The sequence below is a fragment of the Microplitis demolitor genome, chromosome 3 (assembly GCF_026212275.2).
Source record: "Microplitis demolitor isolate Queensland-Clemson2020A chromosome 3, iyMicDemo2.1a, whole genome shotgun sequence".
Classification (NCBI taxonomy): Eukaryota; Metazoa; Arthropoda; class Insecta; order Hymenoptera; family Braconidae; genus Microplitis; species Microplitis demolitor.
In genome coordinates this window covers 2,836,061-2,856,255 of record NC_068547.1, presented here as the reverse complement: position 1 = coordinate 2,856,255, position 20,195 = coordinate 2,836,061, and the positions used below count along the sequence as shown (strand labels likewise).

General features: G+C 34.9%; 5 protein-coding genes across 8 annotated transcripts; 2 read left to right on the top strand and 3 right to left on the bottom strand.

The window, feature by feature from the left end:
* Window positions 1–43: 43 nt before the first annotated feature.
* Window positions 44–3,790, top strand: LOC103576545 (mesoderm induction early response protein 1). 2 transcript variants are annotated; one of them, XM_008556799.3, is made up of 6 exons: window positions 44–528; window positions 638–773; window positions 835–2,013; window positions 2,077–2,204; window positions 2,298–2,520; window positions 3,699–3,790. In XM_008556799.3, the coding sequence occupies exons 1-6, from the start codon at window positions 419–421 to the stop codon at window positions 3,711–3,713; spliced, it is 1,791 nt and encodes a 596-aa protein (XP_008555021.2). In that variant the 5' UTR covers window positions 44–418; the 3' UTR covers window positions 3,714–3,790. The 2 variants fall into 2 exon arrangements, with proteins under 2 accessions (XP_008555021.2, XP_014296760.2); XM_014441274.2 differs by having other exon boundaries at window positions 2,295–2,520.
* On the bottom strand, window positions 3,265–9,709 carry LOC103576546 (nucleoporin Nup188). The gene is made up of 3 exons (XM_008556800.3): window positions 9,525–9,709; window positions 9,246–9,456; window positions 3,265–8,913 (listed from the first exon to the last, which is right to left on the bottom strand). The coding sequence occupies exons 1-3, from the start codon at window positions 9,545–9,547 to the stop codon at window positions 3,301–3,303; spliced, it is 5,847 nt and encodes a 1,948-aa protein (XP_008555022.1). The 5' UTR covers window positions 9,548–9,709; the 3' UTR covers window positions 3,265–3,300.
* A 94-nt stretch (window positions 9,710–9,803) lies between these two features.
* On the top strand, window positions 9,804–12,260 carry LOC103576544 (glucose-induced degradation protein 4 homolog). Its single transcript, XM_008556798.3, has 4 exons — window positions 9,804–10,755; window positions 10,863–11,030; window positions 11,544–11,776; window positions 11,857–12,260. Exons 1-4 carry the CDS (start codon window positions 10,609–10,611, stop codon window positions 11,918–11,920), a joined length of 612 nt encoding a protein of 203 aa, XP_008555020.1. The 5' UTR covers window positions 9,804–10,608; the 3' UTR covers window positions 11,921–12,260.
* Window positions 12,261–12,358: 98 nt separating this feature from the next.
* On the bottom strand, window positions 12,359–15,345 carry LOC103576542 (uncharacterized). The gene is made up of 3 exons (XM_008556797.2): window positions 14,905–15,345; window positions 14,487–14,845; window positions 12,359–14,287 (listed from the first exon to the last, which is right to left on the bottom strand). The coding sequence occupies exons 1-3, from the start codon at window positions 15,242–15,244 to the stop codon at window positions 14,093–14,095; spliced, it is 894 nt and encodes a 297-aa protein (XP_008555019.1). The 5' UTR covers window positions 15,245–15,345; the 3' UTR covers window positions 12,359–14,092.
* A 66-nt stretch (window positions 15,346–15,411) lies between these two features.
* Window positions 15,412–20,040, bottom strand: LOC103576541 (ras-related protein Rab-40B). 3 transcript variants are annotated; one of them, XM_014441221.2, is made up of 5 exons: window positions 19,901–20,040; window positions 19,399–19,804; window positions 18,924–19,117; window positions 18,636–18,858; window positions 15,412–18,567 (listed from the first exon to the last, which is right to left on the bottom strand). In XM_014441221.2, exons 2-5 carry the CDS (start codon window positions 19,568–19,570, stop codon window positions 18,266–18,268), a joined length of 891 nt encoding a protein of 296 aa, XP_014296707.1. In that variant the 5' UTR covers window positions 19,571–19,804; window positions 19,901–20,040; the 3' UTR covers window positions 15,412–18,265. The 3 variants fall into 3 exon arrangements, with proteins under 3 accessions (XP_014296707.1, XP_008555016.1, XP_008555018.1); XM_008556794.3 differs by having other exon boundaries at window positions 19,399–20,040; XM_008556796.3 differs by having other exon boundaries at window positions 15,414–18,567; window positions 19,417–20,040.
* Between the last annotated feature and the right edge of the window lie 155 nt (window positions 20,041–20,195).

The window sequence follows — 20,195 nt, the reverse complement described above, 5'->3', positions numbered from 1 at the left end:
GCGCTCGTCGGCGAAGCCGCGAAACACTTGGAGTTGGCTCTAGGTTGCGCCATTTATCGATGGTTATGGTTTAGCATCGAAAAAAATTTCTTGTGTGTGTAGTTTATGTGTAATTGTAATAAGAAGCGCGATGAATCGATGCAACTAGCGTTCCCCGCGCGCAACGATCATGAACATTGACGGAGTCTGATAATTTTGTAAATTTACTGATGTGCTGATGAACTCTACCGAGACAAAAGTGGACTGCGTATTGAGTGGTGAGACTTTCAGTTTTTAATCTGGAGATACTTTGACGCAGGAACGTCAGACGGAGACGGAGACGGGAGACAGTGTTGTGAATAACAACGTTTGTGTTTTGATATGTTTGTGGGTGACAAACAGCTGCTGTTTAATGACGCGGTGATTTATTTAACACAAGATGCTTCAAGACTCCAGGTCCCCGAGAACAAACGCAACCAGTGGTGCTGGTGCTGCCAGTGTTGGCAAGACAATTACCAGAAGAATGACAGGGAATGGATGCTCCAAAAGGTACTGAAGCGAAACTGAGGACTCTAGATTATTTTATGTTATCACAATTACGCTGATAGGTTTTTTTTTTTGTTAAATTATTTTATTTTATTGCATTTTTTTTATTTAGATCGGATCGTACTTTCGAATTGGGTCCGTCGTCGGACTTGATAATGAACGATTTTGACGACGAGCGAACTTTAGATGAAGAAGAAGCTATGGAAGGAAGTGAAGATTCGCACAATGAACTTTCAAATTTGCAAAAAGTATGCCAGCTATAAAACTACTTAACCTTACGGTTGTGTAAATAATTTTTTTTAATTGTAGGAAGGAGATATGCCGTTGAATGAGTTGCTGGCAAAGTACGGGTACAATCATACATCAACAGACAATTCAAACAGTTCTGATCAGCTGGTACTGATTCGAGATGCTGATGAACCTGAGTCTGCTTTGAATCCTGATAAAACAGATGATAATGATGCAGAGGAGTTCGAAGATGAAGCGGAGGAGGATGAAGATGAGGACGATGGCGATGATGATGAGGATGATGAAGACGAAGATGATGACGAGGAGGCCAGTGTAAGACGAAAAATAGCCAACAAGTCGCAGCCGAGTCTTCGACAATTTTACACCGAAATGGTGAAGAAAAAAGAGGCCGAGCGCTTGGATGAAATTGGCGCCAAGTCTACTAATGCGCGTCATTCAGGAACTACTGGAGATAGACATCGGGATGATGGTTTCTGCGGTGTCTCCTATGGGAATGTCAATAGAGACGCTGGTGATGGACTAGTCAGTGGTCCTGGTGGCGACGCTCCACCTGACGGAGAAGGTGGCGGGGATGCTGGTAATAATGCTCATAGTGGGGGTGGGGATGACAACGACAATGGCGCTGGTAGGCCTGCCGATGAGGAAGATGACGACGACGAAGATGACGAGGAAGAGGATGACGATGAAGACGGCGAAGGCACAGTCGCTCGTGAAGTTGGAGTCAGCAGTGTCGGTAGTGGTAATGCTGGCGGTGGTTCATCACGGCTTCTCCGAAGTGTTTCACGTCCTCAGAGTGAGGAGGAAGACGACGATTGTGATTATAGTCCCGATGAAGAGGAATGGAAAAAAACAATTATGGTTGGTAGTGATTACCAAGCTACGATTCCAGAAGGTCTTTGTCGTTATGACGACGCTCTACCTTACGAAAACGAAGACAAAATTTTATGGAATCCTACTTATATACCAGAAGACGCGACCGAAGAGTTCCTTGAACGCGCGCAATTGCCCACGAATAAAGGAACCTCTATGCCCGCTGGTCCCCACATTCGAGATGACGAACAGGCTCTGTATCTGCTGCTACAGTGCGGATATAATCTTGACGAAGCTCTTAGAAGACGGAGAATGAACGTACTGCCGCCGACAGACGCGATAAGTCTCTGGTCTGAAGAAGAGTGTCATAACTTTGAATCAGGACTGCGAGCTTACGGCAAAGATTTTCATCTTATCCAAAAAAATAAGGTTGGTGATGATTAAAAATTTTAATTTAATCATTTAAATTATTTTGTGTAATAAATATTACAGGTAAGAACAAGATCTGTTGGTGAGCTCGTTCAATTTTACTACTTGTGGAAAAAAACTGAAAGACACGATATATTTACTTACAAAGCGCGACTTGAAAAAAAAAAATACGCACTTCATCCGGGTATCACGTGAGTATTTATAATAAAAATAATGATATTTATAATTAACGTCAGTTATGAACAACAAGTTGACTTAATTTACTTCTATGAAACCGCAAGCAGAGACTATATGGACAGATTCTTGGAGGAGCAAGAGGGAGTTCGTGACAGAAGCAGTTCACCAAACGTCAACTGTTTGATTCACGGTGATGCTAAACGACAGCGGAGTAACGCGAACATGACAAACAATCACAACGAAGGTGGAAAATCAACTGAGTCGTGGGACGGCGCCACGAGTGAGGATCCACTGGGTGATGCCAACAGTACAGACTCCGTTTCAGCCACGGTAACGTCACCTCCATCGTCGCTATTACCTCCTCCTGCCCCACCACCTCTTGTATCTTCTGCTCCAGCATCTGCACCATTACTGTCATCATCATCATCATCATCATCATCGCCACCATCATCTTCGTCATCAAATGTCTTGTCTACACCCCCCGCACCTCAACTAAACCCTCCACCTGTTCCTCAAAATCATGAGACCCCTCATGACTACCCGCCACCTCTACCACCGTCATCAGATAACGTTTTGTCCCACTTACCGCCTTAGCGTTTGTCATTATTTTTATGCTTTAAATTGTTGGATAGCCAATTTATTTTTGGACCCATCATTACCTCTCAGTCGTTGCCATTGTACTTCGTTTCACCAACATCCTCATCATTGTTTTCACACATGATTAAGTAATCCTCACTAAATAATTGTTCATAAAATCATTATGACGACATAAATATATATTACAACTGTTGCTAGTACATAAATTACTGCTACTCTAATTAAATATAAATTAAACAATCATTGAAACATAAAAAGTTAACAGAGCTACGGCAATGTGAAGACAAGCATGATATTCTTTAGCATTTCGAATTATATTTTTCTACTGTATCGTATAAAAAAAAAAACAAAAAAAAGAAAAAAAATTAGATAAATTACGTCTAGCACGACAGATTATCGGTTTACTTGCTTTAAAAAAAAATTAACCCTTTATTAAACATTCCTTTATTTATAAATCCTAATTATACGATGTACAAATTTTTTTTTTTTTTTTTTTCAATACATAATTAATTATCAAAATTGTGCGGAATCGAGCGACTCTAGAGTAGATTTGAAAAGTTTACCAAGTAGTGATAGAAATTTAATGTTAGATGAACTGATATTGTAACATCCTGTTGAAATAATACAGTCATCAAGACGTACTTCTATTCCCGCGGATGGAGTATCATCACGCGATGTACCCTCACCAGGATTGTAATCAATAGCACCCACGGGAGCTTTATTAATCGTGCTTTCATCACTAAGTTCTGCATTTATCGTTAACACAAATTTACCATTAACTGGTGGCTTAATAATTTTCACTGACGCTTCGTTCATACCAACACCAACTAAAGCACCCTGAATATCCCAATCGCTTAATCCAGATGCTCGTTGTTCAAGAAAATCAAAGAACATCCCAATCTCATTTGCAGTTTCACGGGCAATAAGTTGACGATCTCTCAGCGCAAGTCTCGGGCTTTTTACACCTTCCAGTGTTTGACAGAGAACAAGAACAAGATTTATTTCCAGTGCAAGTCGTGAATTATTTTTATCCATCGAATAAAACCAGGGATTGGCGTCAACGCGAATGGACTGTCCAACATTGACGCTTTGATTCTGAGAACTTTGGATCCCATTTTTCGCCACATGTCTTCCACTGTGGTGTGAAAATGATGTCGTCCGTGAGAGAATTGTATTTTCACAGATAAGCGGATCATACGGTCGTCGAAGAAGCCGTGGATTCCCAAGTAATCCATGGCTGGATGAATATCCCGAGTGGTCAAAATAAGCATACGCTGGTCTCGTGACATTTAAAATTCGTCTCAAATCTTTGGGATGCATTTTACGCGGATGCTCTGGAGTCGAACGTTCCCATTCACGTTTTGCTGAATCCATACCATCTTTGGAAGGTGTCCTTTGAATACTGGTTCCAGTTATCGAGGATGAATTAATAGCAAGATGTACATTTAGAGCTTGAGTAAACAGCTGAGTTGAACTTATTATTGTACCGTAAGTCAAACTTGGTCCCGAATTTATGGACATTTGGGGCGGACCAAAGTTTATTTCAGCAAGTGGTGTGTGCCAAAAGTTTTGGGTGTAAATAGTGTCTACCAAAGCATTGAGTCGTGGAGAAAAACGCACGAAAGATTGTGCGCACCACCAATTAATGACAATCAATTTATTAACAACTAATTTAAGTTCATTACTCGGTAATTTTTCATCACACCAATGAAGATCTTCAGCACTTTCTACACTCACACCGTCAATTATAAATTTAAGTATTCTCGGACGTAATAATAAATTAACTGTACTGTCATAAATTAAATACATACAATTCATAAGTCCTTCGCGTACACTTGGTTGTATCATTTCCCAAATAGCTAATTGCATTGTTAATGCAGAAATCAGTGCGACCAATGATTGAACAAGATCAATAGCACGTGGGTCTGCTGTGTGTCTGAGCAGTGTCGCAACTTCGGTCAACTGATTTTCGTGTGATCCCAGAAATATCACTACAGACGTTACATATGACAGCGAGCAAGGCGACTGATCACCGACACCAATACTATTCGTTATCAATCCCGTGATAAATTCCAACCCCAGAGTGTAGATCAGCCACCACTCTTGACACCTCCACTGTCCTTGACACGTGTGGTCGTCGTAGAGATTTTCAAGCATACTGTTGCCAAGACTAGCTGGTGGAATTAGGGCCAGCCATAGCTTGGCAATGGATTCTTGATTGTCAATAGCTCGCGGTGGTGGATTGTAATACGATGCCCGAGCGATCATTCCCAGTAGCTCTAATCCTGCACGACTGAACCCGACGTATCGATGAGTGTGCAGACAAGTACTCAGACAGCTCATGAGTTCTGGGATCAGCTGACGAAGGTGGAGACAAACGGATCTGTTTCCATATTTCAGTGGTTCCTTTGGGTTGCTGCACTGTAGCAACTGAGTTACTAAACTGATTGTCAAAGTCGCTGGTGTTGATCTGTGAGTTGATTTCGTTGAATCCGATGACACTTTTCCGTCAATTATGTCGTTCTCTTCTTCAACTACGTGCTTGGTGTTACCGCTCACTGCTTGGACTTCTTGGGTCTTTTTCACAGCGTCGTTGAGTTTCCGCAGTTCGATATCGGACAGTAGACATGACTGAATTAAAAGATACTCCATATTTGCTTTGTCTTCTGCTAAAGCGTCTTTGACCAACTGAACACATCCTAATAACAGAGACACCAGAATTCTCCGTAAACCCCCGCCGTAATTATTGTAAGAATGGAAAATATCTTCCATGAGTTGTACTATTCTAGATATAAATGCCTGCTGTTCGTCAACGCACTTGAGTTTCCAGGTGAAGACGCATCGAAGGGCTAAGGATGCGAGCAACATTGTGATCCTTGCGTCGGCGATACTTTTAGTTCGTTTTATTCTCACTGACAACGAGTCCAGGGTATATCGAGTCATGAACTGAACCCTTGATGATTCCATTTGCGTCATCAGTTCACTCGAGACTTTTGCGTCGGTTAAAATTACTATGAAATGATACCAAGCTTCGATATTTGCTTCGTACAATGGAGATTCGTTGGTATTATCACTATCATCTTCGTTCGTTTTAGTCGAGTCACATTCCATGGCATTGGAAGAACTACTTGCCAAAATATATTCGATAAATCGTTCCCAGTGATTGTCTTTGTACAGAAATATTTCAAGATTTTTAGTAAAATCATTTTCAGGAAACTGCGGTGGTGCTGATTCAAATAATTCTAGTGTCGCGATGTCAATTAGATAAGCGTACCCACGAGAACCAGATACAAGAGGCCGGAACACTGGAGCAAATAATTGATTCCAAAATTTTTCACGTTTTCTGAAATAATTAACGAGTATCGTGTTGCGATTATACCAAATCGCGCGAATTAAATTCATCGTATTGTCGTAGAGTTTATCATAGACAATTTCTTTTTCTTTAGAAATTCTTTCTAAATAAAGTTCAATGAAATGACTGCAGCCTTCGGTTAAAAATTGATCTGCTGACTTGGGAAACATGCGTTTTTGTTCTGCTTGATGCATGATATTGAATAGAGCTTCTGTCAGACCGGGCTGACGTTCAAGACAGACTGCAACAAGTTCTAGTATCGCGACTTTAACTTTCGCTGAACAGGTCGGTGACATTAATCGGGAGGCGAAGGTAACACGGATGGAAGTTCCGTCCATGCCCATGCAGACCAGTAGAGACATAGAGAAACCCTGGGCGAATTTTTTCAATAAACTTACGGCCATTGCTTGCAGAGATGGACTGAATTCAACGTACAGGTAGTTGACTATCGTCGGTACGATTAGTAGACCATTGGGTAAAGATGGCGAAGTGTATAGAGCAACTTCTAGAGGTGATCGTTCATCATCGCTGAGTCCCAGACTTTGTCTGAACATCAAAAGCCGGTTTACTAATGACAGAGCTAGTCTTACACTTTCAATAACTTTGAACCCTTTACCGCTGATCCAGTCTGATTCGTTCATCATTTGGTTCCTCAGATTTCTTTCCCCAGTTCTCACTAGTTTCAGTAACGCGTGACGAGGTTCCAAGTACAGGAGACTGTAAGCGACAACTAACTGAAGTTTCTTTCGCGGTTCGTTTTTCGGCAAATTAACGTCGAGCGCGTGATGAATGCAGGACATTGACTTGAGCCACAGTTCAATTCGCTCGGTGTCAGAGGCAAAGTACCAGGAGTCTAATTTCGGCAGAACTCCTTGTAATAAAAATACCATTCCTGGAATCTCCATGTTGTACATCGCTTCATCACTGTGTTTCGACACCAAATAATTGTACAAAGTATCCAAGTAGGCATTGAGAATCGGATACCGGTGTTCGATAGTCTCGATTCCCGACAGCCAGGATGCCACGAGACCTCCGTCGAAGGAAAAGGCACGAGCCAGTTCCTTGATGTCTTGGTACCAGTCGTTAAATTTTGGGTAAACTCCTACGCGCATCCTTGTAAAAATTTCTTCTGGATATTTTAGCGCCAGTTTTGAAGTGACTCGGCAGCATGCCGCTACAAGTCGGTACAAACTTCTTGGCAAAACTGAATGAGAGAATCTGTTGATCACTTCAAGACTCAGTTCCGTTGGAATCACCATTCCTAGAGGTAAATCTACATTGGCTGCTAGCAGAGCCTCCAGAAGTGTAAATCCCAGAGTCACGTGTTCCGGTAAACTTGTCTGCAGATTAACGACGTTCATTATGCCACTGCCGGCATAAGAAAAAAGTTGTTCTATTTTGTGATGAAATGCGTCACCGTACCTTGATTTTATTCGCCACAATACAATTTCTTTGTCGCTATCCAGAACAATACGCTCGCAATTATCGGGAATAGTAAATTCATTGCGATGGAGAGTGCATTCGCGATCGTACGGCCGATAAGGCTGTCGATTTAAATTACTGTTACTAAAATTACGATGAACTGGCTCTTCTAGAGTCACTGAATCAAGTTCTTCTAATTTAGCGGCTATTTTTTTAGCGCTCGATACCGAGGCATTAGCAAGTCCAGTAGCGATTCGCGTCAGCGGTTCAAACCGGTAAGGAAACAGTGAAACCGCGCGATTGAACAGCGGCCATAGACCTCCTTCCTCTTTAAGATCGTTCCAAAATTCAGTAGCAGTCTCCGGATAACGCAGTACTGATGCCACTACCTCAAATATTCCTTCAAAATTACTAAGTCTATCTTCGTCGACGAACGCACACAGCAGTGATAAAAGATTATAGACACTCGTGCGTACTACTTGAGCATAACGCGTTGATTCGTTGACAGCTTCAGTGTCCAAGACACTCTGAAGTGTCCTAAAGACATCCAGTTGTACGGCGCGAACTCCGCAGGGTCGGAAGCGATTCAGTAAATCCGAATTTTCCGACTCGATTGCAAAGTTTGCCAGCATCCAAGCCAACAACAGCGGGCCGTCTTCTGGAGAACTGTCTCTTCGGCACTTAGGATCAACTATTTCTTGAATATTATTCCTCAGACTTTGAATCCAATTACAAACATCATCGCCATTTGTACTGTTGCCGAATTGTTTCGTTACATCAAGAGCTACAACAAACAACGATATCTGACAGTTGCGAATTTCTTCAAGCTGCCGTATTATTTTCTCCTTGTCCTCGTGGCTCTTTGTCCCAGCAAGACGTCGTGGTTCTCCGCACACGCTTTCGTAGATGTAATTGAAGTCATTCGGCTGCACGGTGTCCAGTATCATAGTAATAATATGCAGTAATTCCCGCATCTCCACCAGGGTGCTGTTGTAAAGTTTGTGCAGATGATCATCAGTAAGAAGATGGGATCTATTTGTAACATTAGACAATTTCAAACGATCTATTTGTTTCAATGATGACTGCAACAACGATTCCAGAGGTGCCGTTTTGAAAAATTCGGAAAACTCTGATTGATAAGGATGTCTCTTGTTATCTCGGTACTCAATGATAAGTTTTAAACATTTTATCAATGTGATGCGTTCGGAATAATAAAATGTCCAGATATCTTCGATTAAGATCTTCATAGAAGTTATATCAGCAAGCTGGGACGCAAATGTCTCTCCGCTGTTTCTGTACTCGTAGATCATGTAGTTAAGAGTCAGGTCCCATGCGATCGTAGCGTCAAGATTCTGTAATAAAATTAATTATCATTTTTGGTATTAAATTTATATGACAATGAAAGTAGCAGACATCAGACAATATTTGAATTTTTATAAATAAACTTGTAAGTAAAATAAAATCGCGAATAGACACGACCAGATTTTTCAGTTGTTTTTTTAAAAGTAAACTTTTTTATTGTCTGTTACTTTCAGTGTCGAAAATTTATTCTTTGACCCTTCAGCACCCCGTGTTTTTAGTGTCTCGCTTTCACTACAGAGATATCCGATAATTTGAATTGTCTTGCCAACGAAATGCTAATAACGAGAGTGCTGACGGGTTAATTATTGCGTAGTTTAAATACCAGGAAAGAAGCGAGCTTTGATACAAGATCAAGCATTCGAGGTTCTGGGTTTGACTTTTGAACTTTCTCCAACGAGGCTTCACTGAAGGGTTTAAAAAATAAAAGACCTTCTTTTAATAATTCTGCGGAGTTTTTTATTTCTTCAACCACAAGTGCTTTTTCACAACGACTTGTCGTGCTGGAAATAACTGACCACAGTCCCTTACAGTAACTAAAAAATAATTAAACGAATCCATTTAATTAAGTAATTAATTAAAGCTATTTATTTGAAATACTTACGGCACATTTCCCAAAGGTTCCATTTTTTTTTCTGTTTATTAATTTCACTTGCACATTATTTTAAAAACTTTATTATTTCAATTTTCTCAACGGTAACTAGTCAGTTGGTCACTGATGTTTTTTGAGGTTGTGGCTAAAATTTTGAGCGGGATTGTCTTTAATATTTCAAAATTACAAAGTGCGTTACCACCAATCGGTACTCACACGGTAATAATAATTAATGCAGTTTAAAAAATAAAAGAGGCGCCACTGTGAATATTTTTAATTTTTCTCCGTCTTTTTTTTTATTATTTTCAATGACTTCTCCTTTGTGTCTGACATGCTCGTATTTTTGTCATTAATATTAACGCAATAAGAAGAAATTTTTGAAATCTTATGAAGAAATATCAGTCTATAAATATAAATAAATATATTTTGATGTAATAATTAAAATTTACAGTGAAAATTAAAACGTTTGCATGGAACTAAAAATTTATCAGCAAGTATTGAAGCAATTTCTGGTAAATCCGCCATAGTTTTCATATATAATATATATTTTTCGAGATTACGACGTACGAATGTGAACATCCGGTATGCAATAAATTTTTAACAAACACCATCATCACAACGACCTTTTGATCATCAGTTTGACGTCAAATGTAAAATATATATGTATACAAAATATTTGTGAGTGAGTTTAAATTTGATTTGAATGATAATAAGATAGAATCACATGGAATAAATTCAAGAATCTCCATTGTGGTACAGAGTTTTTTCTAGAACGTTACTTGTGTCGATAATAAAACTGACAGTTTATCTTCTCGGTATATATTTTAAAAGTTATTTGGGAGTGGCAGTATTTACAATATATATATATATATGTATACATCTGCGTAAAATTATTGAATGGCATTTAAAGTAATTAATAAATCGATAAATAAAATTTAATTATTTATATTCGTAAACAAGATAAGAGATTAATCAAGAGGACAGTATCAAATCCAGACGAGTGACAAACAACCTGCTGACAACTGTCTGGTATATTATTGTGATGCGGATTTATTTACTGACAAGAGTCTAGAGTAATTAACTCGAGACGGAGAGGATGCCGGTTAAAGTTGATGTCGTTCCGCCACCACCAGCAAATTCAAAACAACCAGGAGTTACTAAGTCTCTTCTTTACAATGGCTCCAGGTTCCAAGGCTCACAGAAGTCCAAAGGCAACAGTTATGATGTTGAAGTAGTTTTGCAGGTTAGTGTTATATAAATAAACATACTTCTGTGAGTTATAAATAAATAATATATATAAGAATGTCTGAATGACATTTAAATGATTGTTTATTTATGTTTATAAATTAGCATGTTGATGAAGAAAACAGCTACTTGTGTGGATACCTGAAAATAAAAGGTCTGACGGAAGAATTTCCTACACTTACAACATTTTTCGATGGAGAAATAATCTCGAAAAAGTATCCCTTTCTCACGAGAAAGTGGGATGCTGATGAAGATGTTGATAAAAAACATTGGGTATGGATTTTATAAGTGCCAGAGTACTAATTACAAAAGGACATATTTTTGTACGTCATTTTAACTTTACAAGTTTCCGAGTCAAAAGGACGTTTAATTTTTTTTTCATGCCCATTGTAGATTTGTTTTAAAGTAAAAGACTTAGTACCTGATCAGGGAACTAGTACTCGGTCATTCCATGTATTTATAATATCTATGTTTACTAAGTAGATATACAAATATATGAGTGATCGGGTACTGGGTCTCTTACCTTATAGCTAAAAAAATTTTCTTCACTTTTCAGCTTAAGAATAAGAGTGCATTCAGAAATTTTCTAGCTCTAGCTCTAACCAAGCGTTGCTATATAGCAGGAGCTAGAGCTAGAGCTTTTTTTAATGCACCCTAACTCTACACTATGATTTTGAACTTGGTAACTAAAGTCAAGAGAGCGTATAAAAATGTCCTTTTGTAATTACTTACTAATATTGAGTAAATGTAATATATGTAAATAAATATATGTAATATTATTTATAGAGTAAATTTGAATCTTTTTGTCAATATGCAAAAACTTTTAACTCTGACACATTTGACTATGAAGCACTCAAAGGAACAGACTTTGTTTTTATGAGATGGAAGGAACACTTTTTAGTTCCAGATCACACAATTAAGGACATTAACGGAGCATCATTTGCTGGATTTTATTATATTTGTTTTGAAAAGTCTGCAGCCTCTATTGAGGGTTATTATTATCATCGAAGTTCTGAATGGTACGTTTTCAATAATTAAAACTACTGACCTCATCAGCATTTAGTTTTGTTTATTTTAAAATGATGATTGATTATTTTAGGTATCAGTCTTTAAATTTAAGACACGTCCCAGAACATAGTATACAGATATACGAATTCAGGTGAAATTGATGCATGAAACTGCAACAACATCTTTTTATGTTTTCTGTCTTATTTTTTTTAAGCAAACAGATCTCATATTAAAATTCGAAAAACTTTAGCATTAAGATTTAATTGACAAAATTCATTTGGTTCAAGACCTTGTTACGAGTTGATTATAAATGATAATTTCAAAAATTTATAATTTAAAATAAATATTTATATTGAGAATTTTTTATATTGGAGAACAGAAAAAAATCGTGATATCGATGAGGAATTTTGTGCCTCGACGCGTACTACGCCACTGTAATTATAAACTGTAAGAGATTTTATTATTTTAATAAATTGAGTAATGTTTTTTCATATATATTTTATTACTTTATTGTATTATATTTACTGTACGTCAATTTAGATTTTATTGTCAAGTTATACCCGATTCAATTATTTGTTTATCAATCATGCGATCTGTTTGCTTTTTTTTATGCCTATTAATAATAAATATACAGAGTAATTATTTTACGATAGATAAGAGCAGCGCAAGAGTACCTTCATCAATAATTTACGTACCAGTTGAAACAAAGTACTAATACTCTTATTTACTCTACATACTGTTATATTTTTGAGTATTTTTTTTTTTTTTACGATATTTAAAATTTATAAATTAGTCGGCCAAATTTAAAAAACTATTTATATATATATGTATGTATGTACTTGCTCAGAGGATTATTTCATGTTAAATTTAAAATTTCATTTGTGTTATTGAATTAGTAATAATTATTGTGTATTAAATTTTTATATATATACATAAATTATTAATAACTAAAAAAAATATATGTTATATTATTAAATTTGGAATATGCGCATATATTAATTTGTTTGCTATAATTAAGGGCATGCTCAGAGTGTTTCTCACTTTTTAAAATATGCAATGACTCAACTATTAAAATTTTGGCAATTAATTAGAAAAAAATTAAAGCAGTAATTGAAAAAAAGACAACGCAGTTGCAAATTCTCTGAGAGATTTTTTAAAAAGATTACTTACAGTTGGGAGTGAGACGAAATTTGAAAAATAAATTTCAGTAAAATTTTCATGTCAATTCTATAATTTGAGTTTTCAAATTTAGTAGACTATAATATCCTAATTCATAATAACTGTAATTTTTGTTTAAATCTATCTCAACAAAATCGTAACTGCGTTGTAATTTTTTCAATTTAAGCTTTAATTTTTTTTAAATTAATTTTTTAAATTTTCATATTGTTCTACAGCTTGAGGCCATAGAATATTTTTAAAAAGTGGAGGGAGTGTCTGAGAATGTCCTTAATTAATTGATAAAATTTTAATACGCTTATGACAGCTGTCATTAAAAATTTTTAAAAAGTGGGGGCACTGTCTAAAAATGGCCTTAAGACTGGGCAGTACCAATCGAATGTTTTAATTACGTATTGAATAATTATCACTCGAATGATCGAAGAAAATCTTTTTTTGAAATCCATATAAAATTACTGTAGTAAAAATTAAAAAACTCAGTTAGTACGGCCGAGTCTTAACAGCACGCAGAGGAAAAACTACTGCGTAATACAGCAAATATTGTGATATTCGGATAGCCCTAATTAAAAAGGTACTTAAAGAACGCGTTAATTAAACGAACTTGAAACGACAGGATAAATATTAAGTTTTTAGTAGCTCATTTGCTTATCATAGCTTATATTTAAATATTACCTGATAATATGACATGACATTATTTCTAGTCTAATAATCATAATATAGAATACAAAAGCAATCGGTTATTATATTAAATAACTTCTTCCTTATTTAAATATTATCATTATCATCATCATTATTATTATTATTGTTATTATAAATTCTAATGATAATATTTAAATAAAAATAAAGAATTATCTTTGTTTGTATATCTGATATATCAGAGTTGCTGTACAATTAAAAAAATAAAAAATACTTTTAATATTAATAATAAACAAATAATATATATGTACATATCGCAATAGATATATTTCATATTTTATTGTAAATCAATATTACTTGTGCTACGATATTATTAATTTAACAAAAAAGATATTTATAAAATATTTAAAAAAAAAAATAAATGTTTGTTTATTATACGGATATATATCAGCACCTACTTAAATTTGATGTTCGGTATATAAATTAATATAAAAATTTAAAAATTATTTTTTAAATTATTCTTTGTGATTATTCGGTGAAATTGATTTATCGTCAATGTGACCAAGAGATAATGACTGCTTTCTATCCTGAGTTGTTTTCCAAATTCTTGATGATTTAACGAGCCTTTTACCGCTTGATCTCGCGCTAGTTTTTCTGACCTTTGGTTTCGTAACGTCTTTTAGTACCTTCTCGTTATCAATTACTGTTCCCTAGAATAAACTTTCACAATTAATTCCTGCCTGTATTACTTAGGGACAGTTTTTCAAACCGGGTTTAAATTATTATTGCTGGTATATCTATATATTACTAATGTATACTAGATATACTAAAAATATCAATTTAAATCCGGTTTGAAAAACCGGTCCTCAGATTATTTATTTTATAAATTTATTTATGAAAATTTGTTACCAAAATGTTTGAACAAATTTGACACAGACAAGACACACTTTCTGTTGGAGGCATGGTGATGCTATTGGAGCCGTTCAAAACAGCTTCGAATCCTAGAAATTTAGTGTCAAGATCTATCTTAGCTTTTATCAAATCAGCAAAGCACTGCTGGACTCCACGGGATGTATTTCCTGCTGCGAGTCTTTTGCTCCTTCGTCTCCCAGAACGCTGGTCAGTTTTGTCATCTAGCAGTGAAAGATCTAGCGGTGCTACCACTGGGTCATTTGATTGTTGATCAGCTCTAGGTGACGGAACGTTGCTTTGAATTTGCGCGTCTTTGGTAGCTCGCGTTGCTGTTATCCTTTCACCGCGCAACAGAGCTAAAAAATAAAATTTATAATTATATAATTATTATTATTAATTGTTATTATTAAATTACCTATAAAATTATTTAAATTTTCTATAAAGGATCGGGCATGCGCTAGCAAGTTTTTGAAGGTTTCATCAATAATTTTATCCGTAAAATAGGTGCGGGCGAGCAAAGATTGATCCCAGGCTATTTCGACTGCTGATTTATCATTCAAAATTTTCCATTGCTGCTTTGAAATTTTCGATTGCCACTCCATGGCGCAGTCTTCAAGACGTCGATTTATTGAGTCCATTAATTCCAGGACTTCTTTCATTGACTGCGGCACAGCATCGACATTACCTGTTTGGACACTCTCTTCTTTATGATGATGTTGGTTGACATTATTTAATTTTTTATCAACGTTCGACATGTCAAAATAAATTTCCTCTTTTGATGACAAAAATCTTGCTGTTAAATATTGTTATTAAAGATGACAACTTTGACAGTTTGAATAAAAAAAAACAAAATGTGATCAAGCGAAAAATGAAATTGTTTTTGACAGATTCATAATGAAAATATTAAATTTTAATATCATTTTATTTTTATTTATTTTGTAATAAGAAGTAGCAATAATATAGTACATGTATAATATTATTATATCATACAAATTTTTTTTCAATGATTTGGTCTAAGTAACATGATGTATGCAATACATAGTAACACTTGTTTTGTTTTATTATTTTTAATTAAATATATATTTTTATGACAGTGAGTATGATTAAAATATGAGTCAGTTGACCCGACCTGACCATAGCTTGCTTGAATTTTTTTTTTTATTAAGGACATTCTTACAGTCCCCCCCCCCTCTTTTTTAAAATATTCAATGGCTTTTGTCATGGTCGTATTTAAATTTAATTAATTAAAAAAAGAATTAAAATTTCGCTGAGATATAGACTTGAGAAAAAAATAATTAGTTATCAATTAAGAGTCGAACAGAATTTGGTAAATAAATTTTACTCTAAAAAATTTGACATTTCGAATTTTAATATTGACATAAAGATTTTTTGACAAATTTCGTTTGACTCCTACTTAATAACAAGTGTTGTTAATTTTTTTTTTGCGGCGGACATTTTTTGAATGAATTAATAAAATTTAAATATGATGACAACTCTAGTTCATTGAATATTTTTAAAAAGTGAGGGATTGTCTGAGAATGCCCTTAAGGCTGGGCCGTAAAACAGAATTTTTGAATTTTACTTTTTTTTAATTTATTAATCAATTGTGACGTAATTAGAAAAGTAAAATTAAAAAATTCGGTCACTACTCCCACTCTTAAATATAACAGATTACTAGACAAATAAATGTGCGGAGAAAAATTTATTTAAATGATAAGTTTAAAATTTCGTAACATACTTTATACATGATGTACAAAAATATGTTCGGTAAATACCGTATTATGTTTCCTCTTCTCAATTTATCTCTATCTTGTACACACTTGCGAGCTAGTATTTTTCTTTATTTTTTTTTTAAATTATTTTTATATGTACGGAATGTCAAAACGTTGACGGCATCGATAATATTTACATACCCAAAAGAATCTACAAATAACATATTGCTAGTTATCAGTCCTCACGTGTTACACACAAATCTCTACCGTACTTTCTTTAATCTATACGTTTTATTATTTAGTTTACGTCAATAATAAATATTTAAAAAATAAATTTCGACAATCAGTATCGTGATATTTAATTGTCGGAGATTAAATTTCTGAGCTTATTCAAAAATTCTCTCTCTCTCTTTTTATTTTTGTAAAGACGGAATAGAGTTTTTTCATGGCACAATCGTACTCTGAGATTGATTTGTGTCCATTGAAGAAGATAAAAGTTTATTATTATTTCTTCTGTAGGCTACTATTTGGGGATTGCGTAGAAAGTGACAAAGTGAAAGGTATTTTATTCTTTACAGTAAACTATTACTCATTATCACATTTCATTAACATTTTCAGTGATAATAAAGATATAAAATTACATACTCATGCTTTTAAAATGCACTTGTTGATCACAAAAAAATATTTTTTTTAAATTTCATAAATTGTAATCGGGATATTAATTTACAGCTTTATGTACAATGAACTGGTTAATTTTGTCGACGAAAAAAATATTTCAATTTAATACAAAGGACGGTGTCTAAGTTCTAGCCGCTTATATTTTTTTTTATTCGGTTACTGTTTACTCGAAGGTGATCTATTTATTATTTTCTTTATTATCATTATTGTATAAAAAATTAAGTTTTTTTTTTATCCAATAATATATGATTTAGTTTCGTAAAGTCACTGATTGTAAAAAATAATTTTTTTCCTAATTTTAAATTTGCGTACACTCGAAATAATTAAATAACGTTAATTTAAATAATTACTATACATACTCACACTTTGGATAATTACAATAATATTAATTTCGATTTTAATTATTCAAATAATTCAAGACTAGTCAGTAGAGAATTGCATTAAATACATAAAAGTATTTCGCGTTAGTACGCAGTGCCTTGTTGCTCTCTAATTATTTTTAATATTTTTAATCAACAAATTCAAAAACTTTAACATTTAAAATATATATGCAATAGTATTATATAAATATGTACATATAATAATAATAATTAGTATTAACTATGTTTATAAATAATAAATCGTACTATTTCCGGTTGTACATCGATAGCTTGATAAAAACGGACGAATCATCTTGATAATTTATCTTAATTACATCACACTTCATTTTTATTAACTCCGATGCAAAAGCATCTGTATGTAATTAGTATGACGTAATTTAACTATTAATAACTGCCGAGAAGAAAAAGTTAAAAATATAAGTACCTGTAATTTCATTGTTTTTACCTATATTTTTAAATCTATTGTTATTTAAATTCATTTATTGCCTGGTTTCTTTTTTATTTATTTTTTTTTTTATAATTGAATGAGCAATTATACTGTAAAAAATTAGTGAAGTAAATGCGGAGCTCATGATTTTATTTACTCCGTATGAAGAGTATTTTTTTTTTTAAACTCCGGAACTCCGAGTGACTTTGAATTTAAATAAAATCCAAATTCACTCGAATTTTTTTCCAGTGTAATGCTGCATTCCTCAGAAAATTCGATAATTATTTATTGACACTTGAATTAATATCGTTAATTATTTATCAAAATGTGTTTTAAATTTTAATTACATACTTACAAGATCAAGTATCCGTTTGCTATTTATCATAACGCAATACAACACATTGTGAAATGTCTGCGCATCACATATTTTATTTCTCGTTTCCTTTTTTCGATATTATCATTATCATTATAATTATATTTTTTGTCGCGTAATGCAAAGTGCAAATGTATAAAACGTTCGCTGATGTATTATTATTATTATTTTTTTTTTTAAAACCGAATGTCGGCTAAATTTTACCCTCAGGATATTGCGCAAGAATTACGGCCAGCGCAACTAGAACGCGAGTCAGTAATGCTGCCAGGTGAATTGCCCGGTGTTGTCAGTCCATTGTGACCCGCTCCGACGAACCGCAACTTTCGATGATGAGATCCAAGGCTTTTACTTGAATTTTGCGATCTATTACACCGTAATTGCGATGTCGTCGTCATTGCATAGGACTTTAAGTGAGACTTAATGGACTTGGGTAAAGGCAATTGGTCTATCTCGTAGACTGTTGTTCTGGCGACTATTGCACGACATGCTAGCTCTTGTAAAGTGAGAACTACAAATAACATACAAGAAATTAATCAGCAGGTAAATTAAACAGCCAAGCTGATAATTTATTAATACCTTTGTTGGATCTCCAAAGTCTTTCCATGCCATTGCGGTGTAATGCCATACGAGACAATTCCGAAAAACTTTCTCTTATATTGAAATCACACAAAGGCGATACTTCAAAAAATGCCATATGATTTTTAGCCGCATATACTTCGGCCTCGCGTTCTGCTACCTGTCTTTTGAATGCCAGGTGAAGTCGATTTCCGACCAATACTTTTGGTACACCTGGAGCATGCTGTGCATAAAATAAAATTCATTCAAATTAAACAATAAACAATAATTACTATAAAAAATTTTTACCTCTTCGACTTCTTTTAACCATCGGTCAATTCCATCAAACGACCACTTATTTGTAATGTCGTAAACTAAAAGTATTCCTTGAGCACCTCGTGAATAAGACCGAATTATCGTACAAAATCTACCTTGTCCCGAGGTATCCCATAGCTGCAACTTAACTCTTTTTCCATCGAGAAGAATAGTTGTGGTTTTGTATGCTGAAAAAAAGGGATATATATAAATAAATAAATAACAAACACTCCAAGGTCAACAGATAGGTGCGACACAGGTGGACTTTAGTGATACGTGTAAACAATGAGTGGTTGGGGGACCATGAGCTGTGAGAAAATTTAAAAATGTACTTATGAATATGAGAAATAAAAGGAACAAGTCAAGGTAACAGGTAGAGTATGAAAAATTTATGATGTAGACTATACAATATATGTATATGATATATGTATATATATAATAATAAAAAGAGCAACAATGAAATAAATACATGTGTATGTGTATATACCACCGCAGAAAGGAGACTCGGAAGCACCGTCCTCGAGACCGCTGAGTATTTCTTGTTTCCCAACGTCACTGTCTCCAACCAGAAGGAACTTTAAAAGGTAGTCGTACTGTTTCTCTTGACGAGGCTTCGTTGTGGCAGCCTCACCCGCAGCCATAATAATCCGATGTCACAAACCCTACGCATACTGCAAGCTACCCTCTGAGCGAAAGTCGCCCCGACTTGTTTTTTATTTTTCGATTATTGTTAAACTATGACCTCGATGTACTATAAGACGACACACGACACACCAGGACATATCCTTTGTCTCGACGAGTTAACACCAGATATCACTATTTAATTACATGCTCTGCACTGACTTGTGATGTAGTACTGGTACTGCTACTGGGTCCTGAATGTTTAAATTAAAAATAATAAATGTGCGCTCAAGATGTACGTCCCTACTACTGCTCTACAACATCTGCCACTTTTTTTTTTTTACACTCACATCACATCAAAATAACCCATTCCTCGCCATTGCATTTCAGTTCTTACACGATTGGTTGTTACGATTATTTTCAGTGGCTGTCGTGGTTTTTTTTATCAAACTGTCCAGAGACAGGGACTTGAAACTCTGACTCGCTCTGACTGCGAATAAAGAAAACGGATAAAAAAAAAAAATATATATATATATATCATGTGTACAAAAGGTTGAGAGAAAATGCCGGCAGTGATCTTGGTTACCAGTTGTAGTTTGAAACCGTCTGCAGGAAACTCTGATACCTCTTCTAGGTGGCAGTCGC